The sequence below is a fragment of the Aquarana catesbeiana genome, linkage group LG06 (genome assembly GCF_042186555.1).
Source record: "Aquarana catesbeiana isolate 2022-GZ linkage group LG06, ASM4218655v1, whole genome shotgun sequence".
Taxonomy (NCBI): Eukaryota; Metazoa; Chordata; class Amphibia; order Anura; family Ranidae; genus Aquarana; species Aquarana catesbeiana.
The window spans coordinates 98205026-98230586 of record NC_133329.1 but is presented as its reverse complement, the minus strand read 5'-3'; the positions used below and the strand labels follow the sequence as shown (position 1 = coordinate 98230586).

Here is a 25561-nt window from a genome sequence, read left to right as displayed (position 1 = left end):
TTTTTTCCCCTAATAGAATGGGGAATTTTTGTCTATTGGCTGATCTAGGGATGATAATCGCTGATCTAGGCGCCTCTGGATAGCACATGGCATGCAGTGGTGGCTGGTGCTCAAAATTTTTTGGGGGGGCGCAAACAAACTGAAAAATTCAGAAAAAAACCCCATCAATCGCAGCCACTGTGCCATCAATCGCAGCCACTTTGCCATCAAATGCAGCCACTGTGCCCTCGAACGCAGACACTGTGCCATCAAACGCAGCCACTGTGCCCATCAAACACAGCCACTGTGCCCATCAAATGCAGCCACTGTGCCATTAAACGCAGCCACTGTGCCCATCAAACGCAGCCATTGTGCCCATCAAACGCAGCCACTGTGCCCATCAAACGCAGCCATTGTGCCCATCAAACGCAGCCACTGTGCCCATCAAACGCAGCCATTGTGCCCATCAATTGCTGCCCCTGTGCCATCAAATGCAGCCACTGTGCCATCAAATGTAGCTACTGTGCCCCATAAAATGCAGCCACTGTGCCATCAAACGCAGCCACTGTGCCATCAAACACAGCCTCTGTGCCCATCAATTGCCGCCACTGTGCCCATCAATTGCTCCCACTGTGCCCCATCAAACGCAGTCATTGTGCCATATCAAATGCTGCCAGTGTGCCCCCCCCACCGGCGCCGGCCCGCCGTCTACACTTACTTGTCTCGGTGGGACAGCTCCTCAATGTGTTCTCCTGTCCTCTCTTCCCGTCCGCTGCTATGATTGGACGCCTGGCGTCCAATCACAGCGCCTGTCATTTCAGCCAATCAGGTGACGGTAACAGATCCGAGCACCTGATTGGCAGAGAGGCGGTTTACTGTTAGGAAAGCGAATATTCATTCGCTTTTCTAACACAGCTGAGTGACTTGCGACCGCCCAGCATGGCGCTCGCAGGTCATCTTTTTTGACGCCTATTAGAGCCTATGGTTCTAATCAGGTGCTTCAAAACCACCCCCCGCCGCTGTAATTTAGGCACCCTGCGCCCAAAAAGGGGCCATAGATAGATTCATGCAATGCATGAATCTATCTATTGGTGCTAGAGCGGTAGCAGGAGAGAGGGGGCGGCGCCCGTGTGCCCTTATGGATGCACCGCCACTGATGGCATGTTACATATATGAGGGCTCTCTCTGATCTGTGAGTGGCACTCCTAGTACACTGTTCTCCATACTACATATGGGGACTGTATTATAAAATGTTTTGCTGCATTTCATATCCATTTTTGGAACATGATGTTTCCCTCCTTTCTCTTTTACACAGAATCTCTCTGCTTACAGTCAAGGAAATAAGGTCCTGAGGAAGCATAAAGCGAAATGTCGACCTCTCTGATTTAGCAGTAATACGGATCCAATATGTTATATACATTGTGTGCTTATATCAAGGAGAGCTCCAACTTTCTTGTTTTTATCTTGTACTAATTTTTATTTTCAATATATTTGTAATGAATTCAACTTTATAAAATGATATAGTGTTCCCTTTCTGGTATCGGTAAAGTCCGCTCAAAATGTCCTATATTTTTTAAACAGTCTATATATGGATATGATATGGACCCCCTTAGCTATTTTCCTCTTTATGCAAACAGGACTTCTTATGACTTTCTTTCAACAATGACTTTCTTCTTGACACTCTTCCATAAAGGCCAGATTTGTGGAGTGCACAAACAGTTGTATTTATACTGAGATTAAATTGCACACAGGTGGACTCCATTTACTAATTAGGTGGCTTCTGAAGACAATTGGTTCCACTAGATTTTAGTTAGGGGTATCAGAGTAAAGGGGGCTGAATACAAATGCACGCCACGCTTTTCACATATTTATTTGTAAAAAAAATGTGAAAACCATTTATCATTTTCCTTCCACATCACAATATTGTACCACTTTGTGTTGGTCTATCACATAAAATCCCAATAAAATACATTTACGTTTTTCATTGTAACATTTTAAGGGGTATGAATAATTTTTCAAGGCACTGTACGTATATCTTGGTGCCTGTCTAGTTGTTGGCTGTGTTCAACTATGTCTGACACAGATCAGCCCCTGCTGCAGCTTCTCACACCGTGAGTTACAGTCTGATCACCAAGGAGGAGGAGAATGAGGAATTGCTTTCTCCTGCCTGCATCAGGCTAAGGACTTCATCTCAGCTTAGGCATTGTCACCTAAGTGATGCCCCCTGAGTATGACCTGGAGCTTACGGGGTGCTGAAGACTCTCTCACAGCGGTGGGTGAATGAGTAGCCAATTGCCAAGCATCAGCACTGTTAACTGCTCTGCCATGCCCAGGCTACCAGCATTTCCCTTTGCTCAGTAGCCAAACAGAAATAACAACTCCTACACATTTCCCCTGTGCAGAAGTTTCTGGTAATAAAGACCGCTCATTGCTGCTCTCTCTCCTTGTGCAGGGTGACTGGTCTTGTCTCCGCCCCCTCCTGTAGTGGGTGGGGCCTGTGGGGTCCCTCCCACAGCTCTCCCCTCTGTATAGACTGTCACTGCTACTTTTACAGGGTCATTTCTGGGTTTGCAAAGGCATTTGGTGGATTCATATCCTTTATGGCTTTTGAAGAACATATTTAAATGAATGTTTTAGCACTCGGAGTTGAGTTTTAACCCCTATTCTGCATTCTCATCTGGGCCAGGAGCCTTTCTACTCTGAAAGCATGAATTTCTTCACCATAACTAGACAGCATTGAGATCCCAGAGCCAGGACACACTGATTAACTCAATACTAGTGTAAATGCTCACTGAAGCATGTGGTCTGAAGACTAGCCTTTACATCAGGGGTCTCCAAACTTTCTAAAGAAAGTTTACTGTCCTTCAGGCTTTACAGGGGCCAAACTGTGCCCGGTGGGAGTAAACAATGACTGATCTTTGGTATTAGAGGGAGAAATTGTTGGTGTCAGTGTGAGGAATAGTGCCCCATTGTTAGTGTCAGGGGAAGGAATTATGCCCCATCGTTGGCGTCAGTGGAAAGAACAGTGCCCCATTGTTGGTAACAGTAGCAGGGCCGGATAAGGGCCGCATCTGACCCCAGGGCCACAGTTTAAACTAGGGTGACTACATGTCCCAGATTGTCTGGGACAGTCCCGTATTTTGCAGGTCTGCCCCGGGCACCTTCATTCCAATACAGTGTCCCAGAATGAGACTAAAACTGACACAGCCACCCCCCCCCCCCCCATCCGATGCCCAGAATAAGGCACATCGCCACTCTACTCACTAACAGTACTTGTCCTAGCCGGAAATGTCTGGAGAGGCACAATCCCCACCCCCTGCTTGTGATTTGAGAAATCATAAATCCTGCCTCTTGGGTCTAATCACTGCAGGGCAGTGTAGAGCCAGCGTTGGAACAAGGGAAAATGGGTCAGGCCGGTCAGGACAAGTACTGTCAGTGAGTAAAGTGGTGATGCCTTTTTTGGGGGCGTGATCAGTGCTTCTGGGTAGAACATGAACCCGCCACCCCAGCTGTGCTGTGATTCCTTGCAGTACAAGCTGATTTTTTGGGGGGGGGCGTGTCCCCGAATGGCAGTTTGGAAATGTGGTCACCTTAGTTTGGAGACCACTGCTTTACATGATAAGAATAAACAATGCCTGTGTGTACAGAGCATAACAGAAGCATATTGATACTATGAAATGATGGAGAAAACATAACTTGCTAGCAGTCAACAGGAACTGGGGTAAATAAATGCTGCGTTATATGAAACCAAATGATGGCGGATTGTCAGTACCTGTGCTGGAAGAAGCTCTCTAGCCCTTTGCAGACTGTATACCGCTCGGTGGGAGTCAGTAGGTGTTCCAGCTGTTGGCTAAAACTGCGTCCCTGGATGCGAATGTTAGAGGGAAGGATCTCCGCCACCCACTGGAGTGAAGTGAGAGCAGATGTTGGTATAGTGGTCTCCGAATCTGAGTCTAAAAACAGCAGTAAATGAAGTTATTCTAATGATGAATTGGAACTTCTGGCTTTTGAATTCTCAAAACCTTATTTAATGACACAAGAAGAAGCAAAACAGAGATCATTCTACCTTGTCATTTGCTGTGCATAGCAATAGGTTTTATTCTGTACCCTACCCTGGTAAAAAGTGATTGTAAAACAACCTATTCAGATCAAAATAGAAATGAAAGATATAAAAATAGATTTAAAGATATAAAATAGAAATGTATGGATATAAAAAGAGACATTAAACACATTTTTCTTTTTTTTTTATAAGTGTTCACATTCCCTCTGTTCTCAGCTGCATAAGAGCTGGGGGAGGAAAAGCAGAACATAGAACAACCCAGTGAATGGCTGCGTGGGGGGGGCGTGTCAGGACAAGTCTGATCATTGAAGGAGAGTATACCAAGTTTCCAGCATAGCTAGAGAACTGACCACGTTGTGCTCCCCTGATTAGTGTGGTCAGTTTTTAAAAGGAAAGCAGAGGGATTTGCAGGATCACCAGGGATTTGACATAAAGGAATCAATACAAAGAGAACAGGATACTTTCTCATACAAGTACATGGTATAGCAGACAGGCTCGGACTGGGACAAAAAATAGGCACGGGCATTTTAGACTGAGCAGTCCATGGCATGTTTACTGAGGCACAGAGAGCATGGGGCGGAGAATGTGGGGGGGTGTGGAGAACACGGGGGAGTGTGGAGAGCCCTAGGGGGGCCAGAGAGCACGGGGGGGGGTGAAGAGCACGGGGGGTAAAGAGCACAGAGGGTGGAGAGCACGGGGGGTGGAGAGCACTAGGGGGAGACAGAGAGCACAGTGGAGTTGGAGAGCACAAGCAGGGGCAGAGAACACGTGAGGCGAAGAGCACGGGGGGGTGAAGAGCACAGGGGGGCCGAGAGCACAGGGAGGGCGGAGAGCACAGGGGGGGCGGAGAGCACAGGGGGGGCGGAGAGCACAGAGGGGCTGGAGAGCACTGGGGAGGCGGAGAAGCCAATTTTCAGCTTTCATCGCTGTCACACTTTGAGTGACAATTGCGTAGACATGTAACAGGTACCCATATGGAATTTTTATAATTTTTTTTTACACAAGTAGAGCTTTATTTTTGTGGTATTTAATCACCAATAGGTTTTTAATTATTTTCTAAATAAACAAAATCAGTGTATATTATTTAGTCTGTAGGAAAGTTATACAGTTATACAGTCCACAAACTATATTATATATCTGAAATTTGATCAGTCCTGATGTACTTATGTCCTATCTCATCTCTTGAGGCCCAAAAATGCCAAACAATACAAGGTATTTAGTAAGAGGCATGGCGAGCTTTTTGAAATTGTAATTTTTTTGTCACACTATTTTGGAAAATTAAGAAATAAAAAAAGAAAAAAAAAAATTTTTTTCCGCAATTTTTAAAAATGTTTTGCATACTGTCATCAGTGCAGTACAGCATCATCATATAACTGGTGTGGCGGTGATCAGCGACACTGACTGGTGACAGTATGTAAAAAAGAAAAAAAAATGAAAATAAATGTTTTTTTTTATTACATTTTTTTCTTTTTTTTTTTACACAGTGACACTGTACTACTCTGGGGAGGTGATCGGGATTTTTTTTACATACTATGATTGCTTAGAACTGTGAATTTTTACAGCTATAAGCAAAACATTTTTTTCTGAATGCAAAGTATTCAATTGAGTGTTTACTATTGTGATTAGCTGTGATTGGCCACAGCTAATCACATGTCACAGATGGGCCGTGATTGGCCCTGTCTGTACCATGTGATCACTGTGATATATATGTGTATATATATATATATATATATATATATATATATATATATATATATATATATATATATACACACATACAGTTGTGCTCATAAGTTTACCTTGGCAGAATTTATGATTTCTTGGCCCTTTTTCAGAGAATATGAATAATAACACAAAAACTTTTCTTTCACTCATGGTTAGTGTTAGGCTGAAGCCATTTATTATCAATCAACGGTGTTTGCTCTTTTTAAATCATAATCACAACAGAAACTACCCAAATGACCCTGATCAAAAGTTTACATACCCTGGTGATTTTGGCCTGATAACATGCACACAAGTTGACACAAAGGGGTTTGAATGGCTATTAAATGTAACCATCCTCACCTGTGATCTGTTTGCTTGTAATCAGTGTGTGTGTGTGTATAAAAGGTCAATGCGTTTCTGGACTCCTGACAGACCCTTGCATCTTTCATCCAGTGCTGCACGGACGTTTCTGGATTCTGAGTCATGGGGAATGCAAAAGAACTGTCAAAATATCTGCGGGAAAAGGTAGTTGAACTATTTTTTCTTTGTATCCCAAACAATTTTCCTGGCAGTTGAGGCTGAAATTTTAGTTGGTCTACCTGACCATGGTTTGGTTTCAACAGAACCCCTCATTTTCCACTTCTTGATTAGAGTTTCAACACTGCTGATTGGCATTCTCAATTCCTTGGATATCTTTTTATATCCCCTTCCTATTTTATACAGTTCAACTACCTTTTTCCGCAGATATTTTGACAATTCTTTTGCTTTCCCCATGCTTTCCCCATGACTCCCAGAATCCAGAAACGTCCATGCAGCACTGGATAAAAGATGTAAGGGTCTGTCAGGAGTCCAGAAACGCATTAATCTTTTATACACACACACTAATTACAAGCAAACAGATCAAAGGAGAGGATGGTTACCTTTAATAGCCATTCAAACCCCTTTGTGTCAACTTGTGTGCATGTTATCAGGCCAAAATCAACAGGGTATGTAAACTTTTGATCAGGGTCATTTGGGTAGCTTCTTTTGTGATTATGATTTAAAAAGAGTAAACACAGCTGAATGATAATAAATGGCTTCAGCCAAACACTAACCATGAGTGAAAGAAAAGTTTGTGTGCTATCATTCATATTCTCTGAAAAATGGCCAAGAAATCATAAATTCTGCCAGGGTATGTAAACTTATGAGCACAACTTTGCATATATATATATATATATATATATATATATATATATATATATATATATATATATACTCTGGACATATACATAGGCTTCACTGGGACCCTTTAATTAACATTAACTTTTAAGAACAGCATACATTTATGCCGCGTACACACGAGCGGACTTCTAGGAATCGAGTCCGTCGGAGAGATTTGAAACAAGTTCTATTTCTAAGGTCCATCAGATTTTTCGACAGAAAAGGTCCGATGAAGCCCACACACGATTTGAATGTCCGACGGATTCGTTCCATTGGACCTTTTCTGCCGGAAAGTCCGCTCGTGTGTGTACGCGGCATCAGAGTCCATACACACCAGTGCACTGCGATTGCAACACACAGTAATGCATGTTATGTATATTGGTGCTTTGCAGTGCCGTTCATACTTGATGGCATCCCGCTGCCCCTTGCGGAGTGCTGCAATAAAATTCTGCTGCAGGATTTTTTGTCCTTTGTGGTGCATTGGGTAGCCTATTCAAGAGAATGTTGTGTCCTAATGCAGCACACATTAAGGTGCGTTAATGCGCCACAGTGGGCCAAACTGGTGTTAACTATTCTTTACAGCGCAAAATTATATATGCAAATTGCAATGCCCAGAGCAACCAAGCAGAAATCATCCTATATTGTTCTGATTACCATTAATTGGATTCTAGTTAGTTGCTTTGGTTTATTGCACTTTACGGCACTCTAGGCTCTGATTAAATAATTAGATCTCATGCACACAGACATCTGGAGGTGCAGACAAAGTCTGGTGTAAAGTCACGCATAGGATAGCCTGGTTATTCCCATGGGCTGCGCTACATGTGGGTGGCAAAGTAGTTTATGGGACATTTTGGCGTGTTGGTGGTTGCATGTTTTTTTTTACTGCGCGTTATGCTGCTTTTGTCACTCATTTTTTCACGTGGCAAAATGTGTAATTGCTTCTGTGTCTGGGGTACCGTTAATGATTCATGGCACCAAAAGCGCAACTAGTTAATTTTAGGGTATAAATATGGCTGTACATTATACAATCTGATTGTACAATCTCTGTACGATCTTCTTTAGATATACCAAATCTATATAATAGGAAGAAACACCACCTATCCAATCACTCTGTATCCAATCAGGCAGGCCCTTGCACTACATCACAGGTGCTAAAACTATGGCCCGTCAGCTCTTGTGGAACTACAAGTCCATTTATGCTTCTGCTCTGGGAGTCATGCTTGTAACTGTGAGTGGATTGCAATGCCTCATGGGACTTGTAGTTCCGTAAAGGCTGGAGGGCCACAGGTTGAGCACCCATGCACTACATAGGAGTCAATCAGATTGTATAGTGTATGATGAGCTTTACAGAACCCAGGACATACTTCTCCTGTTTTCAATACTACAGCTCTATCCACATGTGCTATTATCTGATCGCTCAGCTCCTGCACACTCTGTCAGACGAACAATCTACGGATAGTGAGAACGGTGAATACTGATTGCATTAGAGAAGCGTGCACCTGCAGAGGTTGGTGGGAGTGATCTCCTGGAGTAGGACGGCAGATAAACAAACAAAAAAAAACCTTTGTCAAGAATTTTCGTACAAATGTTCGTTCATCGGTTCCGATTTTCGAGAGTCTGCTATGATTGTCGCACGACAAATCGCGCAAACCAAATCACGCGAAAAGGAGTTCCAGAACTTCTTGTGGGCGACATGCGTCGCACGATTTCGCTTCCGCGATGGCAGCACGATTTGACGCACGACAATCATGGCAGAATCGCACAGCGTTTTTAGGTGCCATTAAAATGAATGGCACCAGAAGACGCTGATGTGCGAACTGACATTTTAACAGTGCATTTTGAAATTGCGGGAAGAATTGCGACAATTCCGCCCGCAATTCAAAACGCCTATGTGTGAACAGAGCCTCATTGAACAAGCTGAAGTTAGACGCTGATTGGTTACTATGCACAGTGGCACCAGATTCTGTGCACACACGTTTTAGTAAATCAACCCCCATAGTATTTTTGTTCTTGGGTTTAGATTTGCTTTAACACAGATTTTAGATTAGCTCAGCCCTGCCGTTCAGTGGTATTCTGAGAAGCTGGCTAACCTCTTTTAATCAAGCTTATTTAATAAGGCTGTGCAAGGAAGCCTAGAAACAAGATTTCACATTGGTTTCAAAACGATCAGTACAGGGAAAGATGATTGCTAATTAGGTTCCTGCACTGAGCACATTGATCTCTACATTCAGGAAATACTCAACCAAATCTTTGCTTTTCCTCACCTGTGCAGTAAGATATGCTCCCCTCTTCCACCACTAAGGTAGGCATGGCCCCGCTCCCCTGCAACATGCACACCACCTTCTCATGACTGCAGTTCCTGATGAGAAAAGGGAGGGGGGTAAATTAATTACATTTTTAAGACCGATGGAAATCTCACCTTTTTTTAGTCCTCTTCAAAGATATGCTATGATATATAACCAGACCTCCCAACTTTTTGAGATGGGAATGAGGGACACCTATCAGCAAAAGTATGCAGGCATACCCCTTGTCACGCCCCCTTAAAGGAGAATTGTACAAAAAAACAAGATTGGTTAAGCCCACAAGTGCTTTTTTTTACCACTACTATTCCTTCATGTTGGCTTTTGGAATTTACAAATGCAGCAATTTAGAAATCAGATGAAAGGTTTAGCACTAGACATGTGCACACTGAAATATTTCGTTTCGGAATTTCGTTTTCGTCCGAAAAATAAATTTATTTAGTTACTCCCGAAATTCGTTTTTATTTATTTCGTTTTTCGTTAAAAATTGCATTCGTCCGAAAATCCAAATTAAGGTCGAATCTGTCATTGAAGGCTTATGGTGTCTGTCGAATGTTCAAAGAAGATTCGATGGAGCAGCTAAACTGTATGACGCTGTATAGTTTACCTGCTCCGTCAAATCTTCTTAGAACTTTCAACAGACACCATAAACCAAAGTACGTGTGTACTTAGTTCTAGCTATTTTACTGCTCCTACTCTTTGGTTACAATCAGCCAATAACATTCATCATCACCATTATTTTTATTTATCTTTTCTCTCTACGTCGAATCTTTCTCTCTATGTCGAATCTTTTCTCTCTATGTAGAATAATCTTGGAATAATAGAGTTAAGGTTAGGCACATTCGACCACAGGTTTGATGGACACAGATTGTTACTATCATCATGTCAAATCTCCTATCTATATCGAACTGTTGTAGCAACGAAAACGAAAATAAAGCATTTGTTTATGTCGGATCTTTCGCTTTTCGGAGGCTGCACTTTTTTGATAGATAAAAAGTGCATTTTATATACAACGTTATAGAACAGATCAAAATGAAGGACAAATGAGGAGGAATGAGGGACAGAGGGACATTGCTCCAAATCAGGGACAGTCCCTCCAAATCAGGGACAGTTGGGAGATATCTATAACTGATATTCACTAGATAATGCTAAAAAATACCCTAGGATCAGGGTATAAATAGACAAAATAGGGGATGTTAACCCATAAAAATCATGAATTATCGCCACACATTATGGTCCAACCAAGACACCCATGAAGATAGAAGTCCTTCAGTAGGTGTATACCGTACATACATATATTTATAGCGTATATATCATATTATTGCGAAAATATACATCAAAATAGGAAAGGATGACTCATACTGATGCGGTTCGCCTGGTCTGCCTTTTCAAGGGTCCAGGAGGGTGCATGGTTAGAAAGAGATCAGTGTGAAAACAGGTTATCTCAGGTGCATTCAAGAGGGGCACATATATTCCCCTCCAACACAGCCAGGAAAACTGATTTGGACAGGCAGATGGGTCAGAGAGCCCCAACCCTGGGCTCCGAGACCAACCCCAGATATGGGGAGTAGATGGAGATAAGCGATTAGTTGCTACTTTTATCAAAACCACAAGAAAAAAGGGTGGCACTGTGTTCCCACAGTAGGTACTTAGGGTTAATGCCCAAATAGGTGGTCAAACACTCCCAGTCTTGAATATGCAGCAAAGATGACAATTAGTGCTGTGTCCCTGCAGTCTCTAAAGGGCTGCAGATATGTGCCTCCATATTGGTCGCCCTGGTGCCCAACTCATATCTCCAAACTTTTTAAGATGGGAATGAGGGACACCTATTAGCAAAAGTATGTAGGCATAGGACACACCCCCTGCCACGCGCCCTTAAAAGAGAATTATATAAAAATATGCTTAGTTAAACCCACATAGTTTTTACCACTACTATTCCTTTATACTGGATTTTGAAATGCAACAATGTAGAAATTGGGTGAAAGGTTTAGCACTGGGAAACACTTTCTGAAAGATAAAAAGTGCATTTTATATACAATATATGGGTCAGACCAAAATGAGGGACAAATGAGGAGGAAAGTGGGACAGGGAGACTTTGTTCTAAATCAGAGACAGTCCCCCAAAATCAGGGATGGTTGGGAGCTATGCACATGTGGCCTTTAGTAAATGATGTGCGGCCCTCGGACCTTATCAGTCTATAGTGGGGCCGTTGATTTGGGTAAAAGCATTGATCTCTACCAGCCTCATGTAACATGTTCCCAGTTTCATATTGTTTTTTGCAGCATATCCCCAGCCAAAAATGTAGCATGCCCACACTCTCTTGCCCTTATTTCCTTTATTAGGTCTCTGGCAGTCCTCTCAAGCATTACATACATTCACCGGGCCACTTTATTAGGTACACCTTGCTAGTACCGTGTTGGGCCCACTTTTGCCTTCAGAACTGCATTAATTCTTGGTGGCATAGATTTAACAAGGTATTGGAAACATTCCTCAGAGATTTAGGTTCATATTGACATGATAGCATCACGCAGTTGCTGCAGATTTGTCAGCTGCACATCCATGATGCAAATCTCCCATTCCACCACATCTCAAAGGAGCTCTTTTGGATTGGGATCTGGTGACTGTGGAGGCCATTGGAGTACAGTGACCTCATTGTCATGTTCAAGAAACCAGTGGTGAGATGATTTGAGCTTTGTGACATGGTGCATTATCCTGCTGGAAGGAGCCATCAGAAGATGGGTACACTGTAGTCGTAAAGGGATGGACATGGTCAGCAACAATACTCAGGTAGGCCGTGCAATTTAAACAATGTTCAATTGGTACTAAGGGGCCCAAAGTGTGCCAAGAAAGTATCCCCCACACCATTACACCACCACCACATGGGTTTATCTGTTTGACAGACTCCACTTGCTCAGTGGGGAATCTAACCGCTGATCCCCGATGAGCAGGCGGATGACAGGTCCGTCTCCACCCACCGTGCTGAGACGGACCTGTCAGAGTCCCACTCTCCTCTATAGGGAGACATCCGCTGACATCTGCTGCCCCAAAGGGGCGAATGGAGTGTCCAATCAGGTCCGTCTGAAAAACTGACAGGCGGACCTGATCGGAAAGACCGCGTGAAAGAGCCCTAAAGCAGGCATTGCTGGTTTGGGCACAAAGACCCCAAATCTGTATCCAGGTCCTAGGTTCCCATAGTCTGTGTGTTTCAGGGGGACATGGTCCTGAATCAGAAGCAAGACCACTCCAAGGGCCTCCCAGGCACACACCTCCCAAGAATAGAGCACCCTCAAAAGTCAGGGCCCATGGTCAGTAGGCAAGAGGGTACCCTGCAGTCCCCTCCAAAAACCCCTGTCCTCGTTGGGTCTGTCACACCTCTGTTGTCAAATTTGAAGATTAATTTCTCCACATTGCCTATAGCTACAGAGGTAAACAAGGGCTTGTTTAAAAGTGATTTTACTGCTTGCCTATAGTATGTAAATTCTCAACATGCATAGCCTGGGAAAAGGTTTATATTAAGATACAATATATACACAGAACAAGACCCTATTTTCTTACAGTATCATCTGCCAGAGAGTTGTCACAAACACTGCATTATCCTTCTCACCTCATGTCTAAGCCATTCAAGAACAAGATTCTATCTCCAGGTCGGAGACTGGCCACATCTGCAGGGCTACCTGGAAGAGACAATCATTATTCTCTGACATATAAGACGTATGCTTTGTATTCTTCATCTGCTGCCCTTTGCTGACTATGGGGAAGTAAAATAATTGCCTGGAGCATTTTCTCACAATTAGCTGAGTCATGTGCTCAAAGCAGGTCAGAAGCAAGTCAACTGCAGATCAAATGCTTCTGTCAATATTATTAGAGGTGTCTCAAAACTGATGTCAAAACCAATAGCAAGCATATCCTGTTACCCATGATGCAAAGCAGGCTGATATTTAGGGCCTGGGCAGGATACAAGAGCCAATCTAGCGGTTTATGGCCACTAGTAAAAAAAGTGAGCTCTTCTTCTGCTTGCACACAAGGGGTAAAGAGCTGTGGTTGGGGGGAATAACATAAGTCAGGTCAGTTCACCTAAGTGCCGACATCCAAAATAAGGGCAGGCATCGGCTATGGTACTTAGTATACCAGTGCTACCATCTGCTTCTCATTTATGCATGAAACCTAGCCCGAGCTTCAGTCACATAGGCATATATTGAAAGCAGGATGCACCATTACTGTACTATAGGTGTTAACTGCACCCCAACTGATCAATTCCAGGTTGCTGATTGTAGAGGTTTTACATGTTCTGTCTTCAGAAAAAGTTTTAATTGATTGTCTAATGAGTAATTGTGAAGATGATAATATCCATCAAGTCTACCAGAGCTGGGTCTACTATTAGGCAAAGTAGTTTCCAGGGTAGCCCAGGTGGCCTGGAACCTGTCCAAACATCAATCCTGCTAGTACAGGAATTCCCTGCCCATCCTTAAAATTGATTTGAGAAATTAGCGAAGGATCAACCCTGTTTGAGAAACAGGGTTGATCCTTCGCTAATTGAAAAGCCGCAGAATATAATTCACTCAGAGTAGCCATTCTCAACATTATCAGTTCACAAAAGGATATCCATAGTTCTTGGACACCAGAGAATTAAGACATACATTTGAAACCATGTGATATGTTGGAATTGTTACTAAACAACTGGTGTACTTCTATGGTCAGCAATTGTTTTTTTTCCTATTGTGAAATAGTACAGGAATGTCTGTAACCTTTCTGAAACGTGTCCAAAATAAAGAATTTAAAAAATTGAATCTCACTCACCAGTGAGGAGGCAGAGATGGGGGACATGCTGGTGTTACCAGTGAGGAGGCAGTGCAGTAAAAGCAGGTGAGTGTTCTTGTTCTCTTGTTGGTTAAGAGGCTGGCAAAATGCCACCAACATCAGGATCACAAGTGGGAGACTACTGAGTACTTGGCTTTTTCTTCAGCCACCTTTGCTATTCAACTGGCCACACACAACATTCATTGAAACTAATGGATGTCCTAAGGTGGGCTAAGAGGCCCAAGTAAAAGCCAAGCAGAATGGTTACACATTTATAGCCTCATAACTGCTTGTGAGTGCTGCTGAAACAGCTGATTGGTGGTTCTTAACAGAACATACCTATTGACCAGCAGCAGGGTGACAAATATAGTGCTTTTCCACTTTCTTTCTGAAAGCAAAGGCCGCCTTAATACTGCATATAACACTCTACCTTTATTACAGCAGTAATTTCTCTCTTTTATGTAAGACAGTAGGAATACTATTGATTAAAATGTCTTTTTGAAATTTTACTACGCCTGCTTTGGTGTTGTGCCTTTTGAAATGTTTTTCATTCTCTGGCTTTTCTGAGAGTAAGTGCGGATATTTTTAACCCGGTGTGGGCGAAACAGTAGATCTTTGCTCTAGTATGCATCAATGCAGGTAGGGACAGAGCTGGAGAGGTGAATATTTCAACAAAATGTTAAGTTTATAGGGTAGGGTTAAAGTGAAGATTGGGATTTGGTTACAGGCACAGTAAGTTTTAGCGTAGATCCTCACTAAAGTAATATATTGGATGTGGGCTAAGCTTTGCCATGACATCTGCCAACAAGGTCCACTTGCTCCCAGCAGGAGTTCAACCACTGGGTTAAAGCTATTCAGTTGCCCCATGCCAATGTCAGACTAGTACTGTTTCCAGCATGTTTGGTGATCACTGGTAGATGCTGGAAGTCTAAAACATAACAAAGCCTTCAGTGGAATACCGTACCTTGCACAACAGATTCAATCCACACAGGGGCATTTCCCCTTAGAGTGAATCCAAAGCTGCTGCTTCCTTTACACACCCTCACCGTCCTAGAATAGAAAAATAGACATAGCATTGGAAGCTAGAAGGGAAGGACTTTGTTATAGAGACCCCATCACCAACTTAAATAAAATGCAGGTAAAAGCACAGAAGAATCAAGTATATTAAATATTTACTTGCAGTGTGTTTTCTTTCCATAAATTATTTTTTTATTCACTTGCAATGTGCTTTTAAACTTTGTAGCATATTTGACTACTCCGGGAAGAGTTAATTCCTTAGCACCAGCTCCGTCTTCCTTAATCGTCATAGCTCTTTCCTCTTCTGAGGATGTCTATGTACTATCTGTACTTGCTCAGCTCCTTCTACTCTTCCCTCACTTCCCTACTTAACCTTTTATGCAGCTTCTGAGGGAAAGAGTGAAGGGGAATACTACAGAGTCATTAAAGTGACAGCTCTGAGTCTGCTGGGGCTGCTGACATTACATCCATGAAATCAACACCCAGCAGCAGTCTCAGGGCTTTTGGATGCTACATAAGGGAGGCTTTTAGGTAAAAAACATGCATAAAGTATGTTAAAGCGGTATTGAGTCACTTGTTTCGGCATAGTCGGAGTAGGCTTCAACCCTTGGATGAAGTCACCAAGTGATTTGAGGTCTGTAGCAAATTTAGCTCCAAAGGAATGAAAACTATAGTTATTCTTTAAAGTCTCTGCCAAAACCTTTTTTTCTTGTTTTGTCCAGAAAGGAGAGCATTTACAACTTATGTCAGCCTGGTAGATTATCTCCCACTTCCTGTTCTAGTGACAAAACAGGAACAAAAGTGGAATCTTCCAAAAATGAGTGGAAATCCCATACCCATTGACCACTTTCAGGCTAGCACATGCTTTTTACATCCATGGCAGACCCTGGTGGTGAGATCTGCATTGTCAATCTTATTCTTATTATCCTAATACTCTTATTATCACCTACAAATCCACAATAGTCATAACAAACATCTCTCTCTCGCTCTTGCAGCTAGATTCCCTGAATATTTATTCTCCATTATGAAGAATCCATCAAGGGAGCACAACCCCTTCATGTGACTTTGCAGTTGGTTTGGAAATTGAGTTTGCGATAGTCTTTAAAATTGTTTTAGCTTGTAGCGTTGTTGCTTTTGCATGACAGCAAAAACAGAAAGATAATCAGTTTGGTTCCTCCTTTTCACCTGGTTTATTATTTGTCTCTATATTATAACACTGCTGCACTCTCTTACCTATTCCAGGCAAAGATCACTCACTGCACCCTTAGCCAGTCCCTCTTGCCCCTCCAGAAAAGACGTTTCATTCACTCTACGTACCTATGAGGCTTTCCTGTGCCCACACTGCCAGCTATTAGAGAAGTGCTCTTCTTCAGTCCCCTGCCCAGCTCGTCCTGGCAGTTCGGCATTTGTGCTGCCCTTGTAGACACCAACAGCCTCTCATGATGATCCTCACTGCGGCTTCTCCGGAGGCGGTTGCTGCGCTCAGTCCTGGTTCGACAGATCTTGCTGATGAGACTTTGAGACACAACATGGTCAAAACGCTGCCGATGTTTCTTGGGAATAAAGATTCTGATGAAAAAAAAAGAAACACAGTGATAAGAGCTGGCCCAATGGATGGCAAATTTGTGTCAATTTGTGTCAATAGGGCTATCAGATTGGTCACCTGTCATCTTTATAGAGGGGTAGCCTATTGGATGGAAATGTGGGAGCTGCCACTGAAAGATTTAATTGGATATAAAGAACAAATAAAAACATAATAAATAACTTCTCAAAAAATGATCATTAAGTAAACATACATACAGGAAATCTGTCCTATCCCTATCCCCAGCATGCTGAGGTTTAGTAGTTGGAGTAAATGTAGACGTGGTGGACTCCTGGTTGGGCCAGTAACAGGTGTGGGTGCAACAAATCTACATATATGTTTGCAGGAGGAAAGGGAGTATAAAGTGTTGTCTGACAGGCTATTTAAGCCTGCAAATAGTAGTTTATAGCCTAAATTTGAAGGGACCTGGGCAGCTATCAGCCTCCCATGGCAGCCAAGGTGCCCTAGCACATGACCCTGACTCTGGGACCACCGTAAGCCAGTTACAATCGTATGATTTATTGGGGTATAAACATAGGGAACAGTGTTAGTTGTCATTACTCCCCCCCCAATGAAAAGGTTTCCAGTAATCTTTTTCTACTGATATTGTAATGCTACCCATTAAAATCTATCAGGGATTTGAAAGACCATACAGCCTTGTAAATAATCCAAAACATGTGACAGCTAAATACCCCTAACACTGAATTGTGGATAATTCCCCTGCAAGTAATTGGTTAACATCTGCAAGCAAGATAGAAGCAAGACAAAAACCTCAAATGCTGAGATTTCCAAAAAATTACATGAATGATTAAGGGTTTATTCAAACCATAGATCGTACATTATAAGGTGCACGTGTTAGCATGCATTCTTAAGTTGCGCTGTAATGCCTTTTTTACATGCATTGCAATGTATTATTGAAACTTTTCTCCCCAGCGTGTGGTTCAGATGTGCCCTCTCGTGAAAGGGAAAGAAATAAGATATACCTGTGCTCAGGTCCCAATAGCTTGTACATGTATATACAATGCCTTGAAAAAGTATTCATACCCCTTGAAATTTTCCTCATTTTGTCATGTTACAACCAAAAATGTAAATGTATTTTATTGGGATTTTATGTGATATACCAACACAAAGTGGCACAAAATTGTGAAATGGAAGGACAATAATAAATGGTTTTTAACATTTTTTACAAAAAAATATCTGAAAAGTGTGGTGTGCATTTGTATTCAGTCACCTAAATTCTGATACCCCTAACTTAAATCTAGTGGAACCAATTGCCTTCAGAAGTCACCCAATTAGTAAATAGAGTCCACCTGTGCGTAATTTAATCTCAGTAAAAATACAGCTGTTCTGTAAAGCATCTTGAAGGCCAAGGAACACACCAGACAGGTCACAGATAAAGTTGTGGAGAAGTTTAAAGCAGGGTTAGGTTATAAAAAATGGAAAGAGTACGGCACAACCGGAAACCTACCAAGACATGGCCGTCCACCTAAACTGACAGGCCGTGCAAGGAGAACATTAATCAGAAAACTAACACTGCACCTCACTGAACCTCACCATCCCCACCCTGAAGCATGGTGGTGGCAGCATCATGTTGTGGGGATGCTTTTCTTCAGAAGGGACAGGGAAGGTGGTCAGAGTTGATAGGAAGATGATTGAAGCCAAATACAGGGCAATCTTAGAAGAAAACCTGTTATGCCCTGTACACACGATAGGATTTTCCGACAACAAAATCCATGTTTTTTTTTCCAACGTATGTTGGCTCAAACTTGTCTTACATACACACGGTCACACAAATATTGTCGATAATTCCGAACGTCAAGAGCACAGTGACGTACAACACGTATGACGAGCCGAGAAAAATAAAGTTCAATAGCCAGTTTGGCTCTTCTGCTTGATTCCGAGCATGCGTGGAACTTTGTGCTTCGGAATTGTGTACACATGATTGGAATTTATGATGGATTTTGTTATTGGAAAATTTGAGATCCAGATCTCAAATTTTATGTGTTGGAAATTCCGATGAAAAATGTCCGATGGAGCCTACACATGGTCGGAATTTCAGACAAGCTCCCATAGAACATTTTCCATCGGAAAATCCTATTGTGTGTACGGGGCATTAGAGTCTGCAAAAGTCTTTAGACTGGGGCGGAGGTTCACCTTCCAGCGGGACAATGACCCTAACATTACAGCCAGACCAATCCTGTTGCACATGCTCCATAATGGCAGAATGACCCCCCTGAATGTCCTGTCTTGGAATGTACGGGGCCTAAACTCTAAGATAAAACGTTCCTTGGTTTTCACTTACAACAAAAAATATAACCCCCATATTTGCATATTGCAGGAGACACATTTAACGGGGAGCAGGATGCTGGCTCTAAAGAAACCCTAGGTGGGCTCCTATTACCACTCCACCTATTCCACCTACTCCAGGGGAGTCAGTGTCCTGATCCACAAATCATTGCCCTTTACTCTGTTAGATGTCCATTTGGATCCTGAGGGAAATATGTTGTTATACATGCTATGTGCGACAGGATTGAAATGGTAGTTGTTGGTTTGTATGTCCCGCCCCCGGCCTCTATGGCGATTCTTCACAAACTGACCCTTATACTGGCTCAATACCCAGCAGTGGCCATATTACTGGCAGGTGATTTTAATATGCCCCCTGACCCGAACATGGATAAGCTTGGCAGTGACATGGGCTGGGCGGAGGAAAATGGCCTCAGTGATGTGTGGAGGTGGCGTTACCCTAGGGAAAGGCAATATACCTGCCATTCGGCCACATACGCCTCATTTTCGAGAATAGACCTATTTTATGCCAGTGGTTCCATTCTCTCCCACGTCCAAGAGGTTAAGATCCTGCCACGTGGCATTTCTGATCACGCCCCTCTTCTTCTACAGCTTAACACGGACTCGCCGGCGGGCACTGGCCTCTGGCGACTCTCGGGTTACTGGATAACTGATGAGCGTGTCACCCCTGAGGTCGCGGGAGAGATGAATACATACTGGGTACATAACAGAGAGACGGCCCCCCCCACCAATGGTATGGGATGCCTACAAGGCCTATAGGCGTGGACAATATCGCATGGTTATTAATAGAGTTAGGAAAACCAATAAGCTTGCATTTGAGGAGGCAGAGGGACGGGCCCAGAGTTTAGAATCCAGCTATGTGACTACCGGAGATGCAGGGACCTATGCAACACTTCAAACACTTCACAGTGAGATATCGATGCTGCGAGCTACTGCGACTCGCAAGCTTCTGCTCTCATCAAAGACGACCTGGGAAACTGCAGGCTGATCCTGCCTTGATTAATGCTAGATTTGCACAATATTATGAACTCTTATACACGTCCAAGACAGACTACACACTGGACTCCCTGCGGAACTTCTTAGATCAAATAGACTTCCCTGTTCTATCGGTAGCGGCCAAAAACAAACTAGATGCACCAATTACCCTTAAAGAAGAGCAGTTGGCAATCTCATCACTGCAACCTGCAAAAACCCCAGGACCAGACGGACTACCGGCCGAATTCTATAAAATTAATAGTGAGTCCCTGGCTCCGCAGTTTCACAAACTCCTATTATCTATGCTGGAAGACCAGTGCCTCCCCCATCTATGTCAGAGGCGGTAATTGTCATAATTCCTAAACTACGAAAGGATCCCGAGCTCTGCGAGTCATATCGGCCTATTTCGCTCCTAAATGTTGACGCCAAGATAATCACAAAAATTTTAGCGAATCGTCCTAACTCGGTTATCCTCTCCCTGCTTCATGGAGACCAAACGGGCCAGGCAAGGGTACCGACATCAACTTGCGTCAGTTATACACGAATATATCTCACGCGGTGGCCACTGATTCCTCTGGGGTGGTGGCCTCCCTAGATGCCGAAAAGGCATTCGATTCGGTCAAATGGGAGTTCCTTTGGCACGTACTAGAAAAGTTTAACATTGGGCCCAAATTTATCTCATGGATAAAGCTAATGTATGCCAATCCCACTGCTAGAGTCAGAATCAATGGCTCCCTCTCGTCCCCCTTCAGGCTACACAGGGGCACTAGGCAGGGCTGTCCATTATCCCCGGGCCTGTTCGCCCTGGCCATTGAACCCCTGGCCATCCTCATTAGGTCGTCTGCGGCTGCAGGTGGGATCGAGGTGGGCCCACTGAGGGAACAAATTTCCCTATATGCGGACGACGCCCTCCCCTATCTCCCCGATGCTTCACACTCCCTCGAGGAGATCTTGCGGATTATTGACCCCTTTGGATCCTTTTCCGGAGTACGCATCAATTGGAACAAATCTGTACTTTTCCCAATATCCCGGCCACCCCTCCTCCCTCCTCCCCACATACCCTTACAAATGGTCACTAAATTTAGGTACTTGGGTATTGAAATACAAAAAGATCTCTCTTGTTATCTGACAGATAATGTATACCCCATCTTACAACAACTAACACGGAGATGCCTGGCCTGGAAGTCCCTCCCCTTGACGCCATTGGGTAGGACGAACCTCCTCAAAATGATATTCCTCCCCAAATTTTTATATGTTTTCAGAAACACCCCAGTACCCATTCCCAACTCCTTTTTCCAGAAATTAGACCGGGTGATCAATATCTTCATCTGGGCTGGTCAGACCCCCAGGGTGGCTAAAACCAATTTTACTGTCTGCAGGTGGGTTGGCATTGCCGTGCTTCAAACAGTATTATTGGGCAGCAGTGCTGGTAAGGGTACGTTGGTGGTTCACCCAGTCACGGCATAACCCGTCGGTTAATCTGGAGTCAGCCATCCTGGGGTCGTACTCAGCACTGAGTAACCGGGTATTCAGGGGTCCAAGGGCACAGGATGCAATGACTGTCCGCATGCGCACAACGACCAAGCTTTGGGAACAGTTGACGGCCAAACTCAATCCACCACAAACTTTCTCCCCCTACACGCCACTTTGGGGGAATCCTAAACTACCACATCTTCTACTGATCCCAGATCCAGCAGTCTGGGCTAGATATGATATCAAAATTCTACAACATATCATGCCAGAGGGTAAACTTCTTTCATACGACGAACTGCGACATACCTTCCAACTCCCCACAAAAATGTTTTTTCGCTATTTACAGCTGCAACACGCAATTCAAGCCCAATTTCCTACTAATATTCAACTCCAGTCACATATGGTGGAGCGTTTCCTCATTTCTACTAGTGCGGACCGTATCCTCTCCTCCCTGTACCTCCGGATGTCCTCTGGGACTGATGGCCAGGGACTAGGCTCTTTAATAAATGGAAGATGGATGTCCCCTCCCTGACAGATGATGACTGGGAAGAAGACATTCAACAATATATTCCTCTGATGATATCCGCTAGCGACAGGTACATCCAGTTAAAATTCCTTCACCAGGCATACTATACACCCCAAAGGCTTGCTAAAATATATCCTACCCACTCTGACAGATGCCCAAAATGCAATACCGAGACAGGTACATTTTTCCATGTGGTGTGGTCATGCTCCCTCATCCAACAATTCTGGAGGGAGGTGGTGCAATATATCAACTTGATTGGGAACCTAACAATTGCACTTGATCCCTGTGTCCTCCTGTTGGGTATCTGTGATACCCTCACCACGAACACCCACAAGAGGCTATTAATCTTCTACGCCTCATTTTATGCGAGAAAGGCCATCCTAATCAAATGGAAGCAGCCCGACCCCCCAACAGTGGGACAATGGAAAACTCTCATTGATAATACCCTTCCACTCTACAAGCTTACATATATGAGTCGAAAATGCCCCAAAAAATTTGAGAAGATATGGGGTGCCTGGGCTACTAGGTAAAACTCTGCAGATGTTACGAGGTTCTGTCATGGTATCTTAGAGTAACCAAGTAGACAAACCCTATACAGGTTTTTCTTCTATACCCCCCCCCCCCAGGGAACCCCCTTAGTCCTTCTGTCACCAACATGGTTGACATGAAATAGGGTTATTCGCTAGAATTGATATTGAGATGTGCCTCCTTCTCTACAGAGACTGTATTATTGATGATATGCAATGAAAAAAGCATATAAACAATGTGTCAGCTGTGTCAGCTGTGATGTCTTACTTTTTTTATTGATATGTATTATTCACTTGCTCTTTTCCTTCCCTTTTTTTATATATTTGTAACTATTTTGTACTGAAATTTTTCTCCGACGGAGATAAATAAAAACTTTTCTGTTAAAAAAAAAAACAACAGCCAGAGCTACAATGGAATGGTTTTGATCAAAGCATATTCATGTGTTAGAATGGCCCAGTCAAAGTCCAGACCTAAATTGAGAATCTGTGGCAAAACTTTAAAATTGCTGTTCACAGACACCCTCCATTCAATCTGACAGAGCTTGAGCTATTTTGCAAAGAGGAATGGTCAAAAATGTCACTCTCTAGATGTACAAAGCTGGTAGAGACATCCTCTAAAAGACTTGTAGCTATAATTGCAGCGAAAGGTGGTTCTACAAAGTATTGACTCAGGGGGGCTGAATACAAATGCACCCCACACTTTTCACATATTTATTTGTAAAAAATTTGGAAAACCATTTATCATTTTCCTTCTACTTCACAATTATGTGCCACTTTGTGTTGGTCTATCACATAAAATCCCAATAAAATACATTTACGTTTTTGGCTGTAACATGACAAAATGTGAAAAATTTCAAGGGGTATCAATACTTTTTCAAGGCACTGTAACCCATCAGTTGCTAAAGGAGTGTGTCCACATGTTACCACCTGATGCTATATACATGTACAAGCTGTTGGGATTTGAGCACAGGTATATCTTATTTCTGTTGCATTGCAGAACAGTGGCCAGACCAGAACCTAGTGGATCTCCTTCAATTTGTGTCTGTTTGCCCCATGTTGGCATTGTGTCCACAGTAGCATTTGCATTTCGCAGAGCAGTTAAAGGGGTTGTAAAGACAGAAGGTTCTTTATCTTAATGCATTCAATGCATTAAGATAGAAAAACCTTCCGCGTGTAGCAGCCCCCCTCAGCCCCTCTAACACTTACCTGAGATCCCTCTCTGTCCAGCGATGTCCACAAGTGTCTCAGCCGTTCGAGATTCTACTTCCTGATTGGCTGAGACACAGCAGCAGCGCCATTGGCTCCCACTGCTGTCAATCAAAGTCAGCTAGCCAATCAGGGGAGAGAGGGGATGGGGCCGGGTCGGGGCTTCGTGTCTGAATGGACACAGGGAGCTGTGACTCAGCTCAGGTGCCCCCATAGCACGCTGCTTGCTGTGGGGGCACTGAACAGGAGGGAGGGGCCAGGATCACAGAAGAGGAACTCGAGAAGAGGAGGATCCGGGCTGCTCTGTGCAAATCCACTGCCACAGAGCAGGAAAGTATAATATTTTTATTATTTTTATAGGAAAAAAAACAAGACTTTACAACCACTTTAAGGGACTGGCCATAGAGGGATTACTTTGACCCAGTTGGCCAGCTTAAACATGTGTTGCACTATGTGTGAACTAAAAATCCCTGTTTTTTTATTGCAAAATTTGCTAGAAAGGGTATATAGCAGTGTGCAGAGGGTTCATCCAGAATTTCGAGTACATTTATGAAAGGGATCATTATTTTTTTCTATGGGGGAAAGGAAACTATTGCTGAATAGCTAGTAAGCAATAACATGCACTTGTGTACTGTAGTTTGTTCTGACTTGAGAGTGACTCAGCTTTAGCAATCCATGCTTGAATCTGGAGTACTGCTTGCAATCATCAAGTCATGTATGGGCAATTTTTACCATAAGGGCTCGTTCACGCCAGCGACTCACACCACTGACTGCATTATACTGTGTCTGCTGGTGTGCGCTGCAAAGAAATCAGTGCAGATGAGTCATAAATACTGAATTATACCATACATTATTAAAGTGTAAAAAGTGGTGTTTCATTCATTTTTATTCACTGCAGCTGGTTGATGGTGTACTGCATCGTAACACAGATTGGAAGTTCTAGGGTCCAATCAGGCACATGGAAGGCAACCATACTAACAAGAAGAATGCAGAACAGAAGGAGAGAACAGTTGTTTGAGCCAGGCCCGAACTAGGACAAAAAATTGGCCTGGGTATTTTAGACTGAGCAGCCCGAGGGTGGGGGGGGGTGGGGGGTTTAAAAAAACACAGTCACTTCCAGTGCTAATAGGTTTTCCAAGGTGTGGAGCAACAGATGTCAGATAACATGGTGGTGTGAAAAGTATATATGGTATCCAAAACTGGGTGGATGCTGCCTTCCTCAGATGGGGTAATCCGAAAGGAACTTCAAGAAAAACAGAAATGGAAGGCGCGCAACTCTAGTGCATTACCAAAGATAATTTAATAATAAAAATGTTTTATATAAAAGTGGGTACTCACAAAATGCAACTGACATAAGGCCATAAAAACAATGCATTGACATGCACAGAACACGGGGTACAGCTTACGCGTTTCGGGGGTGCACCCCCTTCCTCAGAGCTAGCCTAGCTCTGAGGAAGGGGGTGCACCTCTGAAACGCGTTAGCTGTACGCCATGTTCTGTGCATGTACATGCATTGTTTTTATGGCCTTTTGTCAGTTGCATTTTGTGAGTACCCACTTTTATATAAAACATTTTTATTATTAAATTATCTTTGGTAATGCACTAGATGTGCGTGTCTTCCATTTCTGTTTTTCTTGGGGGGGGGGGGTTGTGTTGGTGACGGGATATACACGGAGTCGCTCCTCTGCATTGTAATGTAAAGGGGCACTGTGATATATAGGGCACTGCATTGTAATGATTAGAGTGCCCCTTTACAGTGCAGTCCCCTTTATATCACAGTGCCCCTTTACATTACAAAGCACCTAGCAATCACAGCCCCCCATCACAATGCCCCTTGCAATCATGCCCCCCCTTTTCTCTCTAATCACAGTACCCCCATTTACTCTCTGCCCCCCCCCCCTGCACAGTCCT

The 25561-nt window shown here is 43.4% G+C and overlaps 1 protein-coding gene across 3 annotated transcripts in view; it reads right to left on the bottom strand.

The window, feature by feature from the left end:
• The window catches only part of GRID2IP (Grid2 interacting protein), a 211705-nt gene that overhangs the window by 74573 nt on the left and 111571 nt on the right, over nucleotides 1–25561 (bottom strand). For all 3 annotated transcript variants that reach the window (XM_073636502.1, XM_073636501.1, XM_073636500.1), the window contains 5 exons: nucleotides 16375–16626; nucleotides 15005–15090; nucleotides 12848–12917; nucleotides 9208–9302; nucleotides 3752–3932 (listed from right to left, as the gene is read on the bottom strand). In XM_073636502.1, coding sequence (XP_073492603.1) covers nucleotides 3752–3932; nucleotides 9208–9302; nucleotides 12848–12917; nucleotides 15005–15090; nucleotides 16375–16626 — 684 coding nt within the window. The remainder of the gene's footprint in view (nucleotides 1–3751; nucleotides 3933–9207; nucleotides 9303–12847; nucleotides 12918–15004; nucleotides 15091–16374; nucleotides 16627–25561) is intronic.